At 61.5% G+C, this 7,236-nt stretch overlaps 1 protein-coding gene and 1 non-coding gene across 2 annotated transcripts; both read left to right on the forward strand.

Annotated features, from left to right (window-relative positions):
• Positions 1-338: 338 nt before the first annotated feature.
• BESB_057670 (phosphatidylinositol n-acetylglucosaminyltransferase) lies at positions 339-5,289 on the forward strand (the record flags this gene model as incomplete). The annotated part of the gene is made up of 2 exons (XM_029364202.1): positions 339-3,874; positions 4,467-5,289. 2 exons carry the CDS (start codon positions 339-341, stop codon positions 5,287-5,289), a joined length of 4,359 nt encoding a protein of 1,452 aa, XP_029220125.1.
• A 930-nt stretch (positions 5,290-6,219) lies between these two features.
• Positions 6,220-6,291, forward strand: BESB_057760. Its single transcript has one exon. It is a non-coding gene; the product is annotated as a tRNA-His (tRNA).
• Positions 6,292-7,236: the final 945 nt, after the last annotated feature.

The raw sequence follows: 7,236 nt of genomic DNA on the forward strand, positions 1-7,236 counted from the left end.
TTGCGTCTACTCAGCATCGCGTTTTGTCAACTTCGGGCTGTGCATGGAATGCACTCGAAGGCCTCTTCTTGAGCAGCCTCGGAGAGCGGCAGGCCGTTTGCCTCTCCTGGCCTTCCGACCGCCGCGGCGACTCTCCGCGTGCCTGTGCCGCGGTTGGGCATGAGACTGGGGCTCCGCGGTTGTTAGTCCCGTTTTTTTTTCTCGCCTCACCGTCGCTCACTCGCTTTTCACACATCTGCCTGCTCGCCCTTTGTCTGCAGGGCTTCCTGGATCGCCCTGCTTTTCCGTTTTCGAGCCTGGACGTCGCACCGACCGTCCCGGGGCTGTCCGCGGCCGCGATGTCTCGCTGCTTCTCGCCCTTCCGCCTCTTTGTCCCCGTTGAGTTTCTCTCTTCTTCTTCAGGATGGATCGCGGGCTGGCAACTGGGCGAGAGGACGTGCGTGGTGGCTGCCCTGCTTCCGCCGCTGCCGCTTGACCTCGCCGCGCGCCTGCTCGCCCCTCAGAGAGTCCTGACGGCTGACTGGCCGCAGGAGAGAACGCCTGCGCAAGAGAGTTCTCGTGAAAAAAGAGCTGGAGCCGAAGGAGCGGGGATCGTCGGCGGCGCGTTCGGAGGACGCCCTCGAGGCAACGGGGGAGGCAGTCGGGCGACGACCCGCGACGGCGCCAGAGACAGCCCATGCGGCAGAGGCCTTCCGCCAGTGGCACACATCCCTGCAGCGAAAGTGGGATCGCCTGCGGCATCCGTCCCCTCGCTGCTCGAGCTGGAAAGAAACGGAACGCGCGCTCGCGGCGGGGCTCCTCTTTGCATTGTCGGGTGGTGGCGAGGCCTGGAAGACGCCGACCCGCCCGCGTCGGTCCGAGGTTGCGTTGCGCTCGGCGCCTGTCGCCAGCTGAGCGAGAGCCCAGAGTCTTCCTCGTCCTCCTCACAGCGCCAGGAGCCGACTGGCGAGGGGCGCGGGGGAAACACGGCGAGCCGTGGGCGTCCTCCGCAGGCCGGCGGTTCTGGCGCGAGTCGGCGCTTGTCTGTCGAGAGAGCATTCTCCTGGGCTGTCGGGGGATCTGTGTGGATCGAGGTGTCGATTCCCCCGGAAACGGGCCTTCCCTTTCCGGCTCTGTCGCGCCTGTTGCGCGGGCGTCTCGCAGGCGCCGCCACATCTCGAGTTGCGTCTCCCCGCTCGCCTGTGGCCGGCTCACGTGTTTCCGAGGACGTTCCGTCGGGTGCACTCGCAGGCAGAGACGCTGCCTCGCTCTCTCCAGGCTGCTGCCTGTCTCGACAGGGAGGTAGTTCGACGGCCATCCAAGTTTTCCTGTTTGATTTGCCCTCGCACCACGGCTGTTCGCCCTGTGGCGGGGACGACGCCGGCGATGACGCGGCGGGATGGGACCTCGCGCCTTCGCAGCCTGTCTCTCCGCGGCGCTCGGGCGGCCTCTTCGCGCAAACCCGGCGCTTCACAGACGCCCTCCAGCGGCCTCTCCTGTGGAGCGATGCCGCGCAGGGGAGGGGCTCGGACTCTTGCGAGAGCTCTGCGGCCGCGCACCAAGCGGGCTCGCCCCGCAGGCAGGCGCGGAGTGGCGCGGCGGAGACACAGGAAGGGCAAGGTCGCCGCAGGAAGGACGAGGAGGAGCGCGGAAGCGACGGGGCAGAGAGGCGCGAGGCGCAGGACGCCGAAGGCCTCGAAGCCATTCTCTTCCACTTGCGTCGCGTGGCGAAAGTTGCCGCGGATCTTTCGCATGCGTTGAGCTGCTGGAGACGCGAAGAGCAGGCGCGTCGACGCCGGCTAGAAGGCCAGACGGGGCACGCATGCCACGGGGCGCGCGAGACGAAGGAGGACTCGGGTAAGACGACAAGGCACCGAGAGCCAGGGTGTGCCCTTCACGCGTCTGCGAGGCGATCTCCCCCTTTTTGGGCTCGTAGTCGCCGTGGAGAGGCGACGACGGAGGCGCACGGACGGGCAGCGGGGGGGGCGGCTTTTGGCCAGCGGCTGCACGCGTTCTCCTGCGTCCCGCTTCTTTCTTTCTTCCTCTGTTTTGAGTTCCTCTGGCGCAATGTCGTCCTCTTCTTGTTCCCCCGGGCGGACCAGCGCCTGGCGCGCGCGCGCGGCCCCTGCACGCGTCCTCAGAAACGCTGGGGAGTCCAGGAAGGCAGTGCGCACGGCGACTCGACGGGCGCCGAGCCACAGACGCCGCAGCCTTTCTTTTGGGCAACGGCAGACCATGTCCTCTCTTTGCTGTCTTCGCTGGCTGCGTGTGCGCCTCTGGTGAGGGGGTGGCGATGCAGCGACTGCTGTACAGATGCACGCGCTCTCGCGGCTGAAGCGCGAGAAACGGAGTCTGCAGGGGGCGAGTCGCCAAGGCGCCTCTGTACATCTGCGGGAAGTTGGTCCGCGGCCCCAGGGCCCCCCCCCCCCAAGTGGGAGGCCTTCCTCTCAGGGACCCGGAGCCGTAGTCGCATCTGTGGTGGGCGGCGACAGGACCCCTCGTTTTGCTCCTGCCGAGAGGCGGCCTTTGCGGGTCGTCCTGCTGAGCATGGCGAGGGCTCCAGTTCCGGCGCGATTTCTGCGACAGACGGCGTCCCAGCGGCTACGAGTGCAGGTCTGCGCTCTGAAGAGGGGCTCGACTGCTCGCCTGCGGGCTGTCTGGGGTGCGCCTTTTTCTCTTCTCTGTCGCCCGCAGAAGCCGACGAAATGCTGTCGGCTCCCGCGCGCGCCTGCCGCATCCCCAGGCAGGTCCCCTGGTACTCGTTCGTGGCGCCGCTGCGCGTTCTAGGCGTGGTGACCGGCGTGTCTCTGGATCTCCTGATTGGCCTGATCGTTCCTCACTTGCTCGCTATCCTCGTCACCGGGGTCGTCCTCCCTTCTGCGTGCTCTCCGCAGCGCCCTTTCTCGCCGCTGTCTCCTCTCGCGGCGACGCGGCCGGCCCGAGGAGACGAACTGTGTGGCAGACCCGACATTCTCGCTCTTCTTTCAGAGGAATTCAACCGTGCGAAGGCGTCGTTTCACTCCGCGCAGCTCGATCCGGCGGAGTCCTGTCTGGTGCCTGCGTGGAAGTCTTCGTTTTCGGAACCCCTCTCTGTATCTCCTTCTCTGGGTTCCCAAGCTCTGGATGCGGCACACAGTCCCGGCGCCGGCGGAGACGTCGCTGGTCTCGCTGGCGCGGTTTTCGTCTTCCTCTCGTCTGTATTCACCTTCTTCACCTCGGCAGGCAGCTGCCTCATCCGCGGGCCTCCGCCGTCTCTGTTTGCGCTTTTCTCGCGCGCGTATTGCTCTCTGCACCAGCATCTGCTCTCTCCCCACGTGCGGTGGCTGATGGACAACCCCGCGGGGTTCAAGTTCAACCCCAATTTGACGAGTATTCTCGGCTCCCTCATTCTGACTACGTTTCACTACTGGAACGAAGCGGCCTCGGTGCTGTACGACATCTACATCGACCTTCGCGGCTCTAGCAGCGCCTCCTTCGCCTTGCCTCTGGCTGTCTTCTTCTTTCTTCTGAGCGCGCTCTGTGCTGCCTTGTCGCAAGTCGCCGCCTACCAGCGCGCTCTGTCCTTCCTTCAGACAGCTCTCTTCGGCGGAGGCGAGCCAGCTGACGGCGGCCAGAGGGAGGCGGCGTATCTGCGTGCTGCACTTTGGCCGTTTTCGAGCGTTCTGTCGAGTTCCACATGCCGAAAGGTCGCCGAGTGCAGCCTGCTGGCGCTGGAGGTCGTCCTCGGGTGGCGGGGTCCGACACGCGGGTGGGCTTGGGGCGGCGCCTTCTTCTTCGCTGCGGCCGCAGATCTCCTTCTCTTTTCAACCGCGCACATCTTTTACGTCTACGTGGTGTGCGCCAGGCTCATGGATGTCTCCCGTCGGTGCCTCTTTACTCTGTTCAGCATGTTTCGGTAAGTGACCTCGTGCGCACTTCCAAGGCCGTGACTCCACAAACCGCCGCCGCTAAGGAGGCGCGAGGGGTTAAGAGCCAAACAGGAACAGAAGATTCCTAGGTGTGTGTCAACTACCTTTTCTGTGGAGTATAGACTACGAGTTGGGCTGCTGGTTCAGATCTCGTAGGTCGTTGTTTACCGGACCTCTCGAGTTCGGGTTTCTCGCGGGGCCTCATGCCTCGCCAGCAGGCCTCTGGTAATGGAGTTGAGGAGGGCCTTCAGGGCGCAGGTGTCTCTGTCCAGTCTTTCGACTGGGCGGCAGTTTCGGGGGATCTGTGGCTCTGAACTGTTTGCTGTAGTGGACGCGCAAAGCTGGCTTCCTAGCCCTTCACAACTGGAACGTGGTGGACGAGCGTTTCTGTGATCTTCAGAGTCAGAGCGCATACTGTGTGCGGGTGTGTGTATATGTGTGTTTATCTTGCCGCCTGGCCTCGCCTCCGTGGCGGTCGAGGCATGTTGCAGGGGACGAGTAAAGCAGCCGTTTTGTGCAGGGCGTCTCACGCGTGGTCGTGCTCTGCGCGACTGTCGTGTGTTTTTTGCTTTTTTTCAGGGGAAAAAAGTGGAACGTTCTGCGTCACCGGGAGGACACGCTAGAGTTTGAGCTGGATCAGCTGCTGATGGGGTGTGTGCTCTTCACCATCATCATTTGCCTCTTCCCCACGGTCTTCATCTTCTACGTCTCCTTCGCGGTCATCTGGCTGGCGATCCTCTTCGTCCACAGCGCCTTCCGCCTACTCGCGCTACTGGCTCGGCGGCTGCCCCTGCCTCTCATTGTCTTGCGTTTCTTCCACCCCGGTCTGTTTCCTGGCTCAGTCAGCGTCCTCGTGCTCGAAGACGCCTCGCTCGCGAGTGCCTCGGACGGTAGCGCCGGAGAGGACGCAGAGGAAACCCCGAAACGGGGTGGCGGCGGCGACTGCGCCACGCGACTCGCCTCGAGACAACCGACAGGCGGAGGTCTCTGCAGCGTCGCCACTTCGTCCGACAGTGCGCAGGCCAGCATCCTGCTTCGTCGGGGAGGCGCCGATGCACGGGGTTCGGGGCCTCCTGTCGAGGTGGTCACGCGCGCAGGTACCCGACGCAAGGTGGAAGCGAGCCGGTTTTCCTTCTCGGGTGGCGCGCCGGCGGGCGTTTCCCCTGGACTTCCTTGTGCTCAAGCACGCCAGCCTGTCCGCCAGAATCCAGTGACGTACATCCAGCTGCAGACTCACCCCGTCAGCTGGGGCGAGATCTTGCTGCCTACAGTCAAAGATGCGTTGGGGCAGACCTTCCAGGTTTTCTCTCCATCCACGCTCTTATCCTCGTTTTGTTCTGGCAAGCCGATCCATTTTAAAAAGCAGACGAGACCTGCACGAAAGGGACAGACGGCGACCTGAGGGGGAGCAGCCCCTGCGACGGCACGCACAGTAGATATCCGCGCTTGGTTTTCTGCTACTTTTGGGTCGAGCGTCCGACGGGCTTTCTTGATTGTTTGGTACTAAACCCTGATATTGAGTGCGCGGAGATGCGTCCAGTTCTAAACTAACTCTACTGCCCTTCTGGCTCTGCTCAGCTCTCTAAGAACGCGAGTGATCAGCGGGTAGATTCTGCACTGGCTGGTGGACAGCACGAGATTCGCGGCAGGCAACCCTTCTGCGACAAACACAAAGTAGTGCTACAAGTCGCCCACATCAGCTGGCTCAGCTGCCTTCTGTGCGCGAGCGGCGGCGCGGCACGTCCACTGCAGGTTTCTTTTGAAGAGTCAAAGTGGTGACACCTGCGTCCCCATAGAGATAGACAGCTTTCGCAGCCCTGGGTTTTCTGCATTCGACGACCAAGGAACTCATGCAGACATGACGAGGGACGACCGCTATGACTATGCATATGACGTACGGTGCGATTGGATTTTCTGTGGGGCCCTGTGCCGCGTAGGCATGACGCCGCGCGCGTGCTGGTCCGCTAGGTGATGGCCTATCACATGACACCGCGAGAGAGCGGACCCGCGAGTCCGGTAACCTCCAGCCTCTCAGCAATGGATTTACAAAAGAGGGTCGCGAAGTAGCACTCAGTATGAACAGAAGCAGAGTTGGCTCCCTATCCAAATTTGTTACTGGGGCGTCGTCTGCTGGCTGGACGGGCGCGAGCAGGCCCTAGCAGCCCGAGTGACACACAGCTCATAGACCGAGCCGGCCTGACTGTTCATAGGCACTCCGACAGAGCTGTACAGGATCAAGGTTTTGCCAGCCGATGTCTCGAAGGCCGTTGCTAACCCCACACTGCGTGTCAGCCGCTGTGCGTCCTTGAGCTTGGCTGGAAAAGGGCAACTGGTCCGAATCGTCTAGAGGTTAGGACAACACGTTGTGGCCGTGTAAACCCAGGTTCGATTCCTGGTTCGGACAGACTCCGCTTCCGATTTGCCTGTCACGTACGTGGAGGGCGGTCGAGTATTTTGCTGGTCGCGTCCTGGTGCGCCTTTCCAGTAGCACGAGCCCTTGAAATTGAGGGTGCCTTTCTCTTGTTCTCATCCCGAAACTGGCTCGCGTCTGCATCACCTTGCGCTGTCACCGTTTCCTAGTTGCAGGCGTAAGCCAGACAGGTTACGAAAGATCTTCAGATACGCTCAAACAACGCGGTCGCATGCAGGGTGCTGCTCGCAGGTATACCCTCTACGTCTTTGGGCACCTTATCGGGGAGTCCATTTTTCCACTCTGTGAGGCAGGATGGATCCAGCGGGGTTGAGGCGCCTTGTATACGCCTGGTCGCGTTTCCCTGCCGGACGGGGTTAAAAGCGTCTGAGCCTGATTTTTACGAAGGTAAAACGCGGCGCGCTGACGATGTGGTCGAAAGAAAACTCGCCTCATTCGTCTCAGCCCTGACACTTCCGTTGAACCAAATTTCTCCACGACACTAGTTTTTTAACGCCTGTTGTGGAGAGCAACTTGTTGAGAATGACTGAAGCCATGGAATTCGTCGGATGCAGCGCCAGCGTCTGACGGCATTGTTGAGACGCCACTGAGGCTAGAGGGTTTCCCAAAAACTAATAGCTAGGCCATGTATCGTTATTATCACATTATAAGTAGCTATCGTCTCTGTACAAATGATCCGCGATCCAGAACTGTATAACTCAAATCGAATAAACAAAGACATAATAGGTCCTAGAATACTGAAGATGACTCCGGTTATGAGACAACCAAAGACGCCATTCCACGTGCGGCTACAAAGTACACCGCAATGACTCGTGGTCGACGCCTGAGTTCAATGCATTGCATTGGACACAGCGACGACGACTGACGTGTAATGACTCGCGCGTGAAGTGGCACAATGCCACTTCGCAGCGTAAACAG

The sequence above is a fragment of the Besnoitia besnoiti genome, chromosome IV (assembly GCF_002563875.1).
Source record: "Besnoitia besnoiti strain Bb-Ger1 chromosome IV, whole genome shotgun sequence".
In the NCBI taxonomy this organism is placed as follows: Eukaryota; Apicomplexa; class Conoidasida; order Eucoccidiorida; family Sarcocystidae; genus Besnoitia; species Besnoitia besnoiti.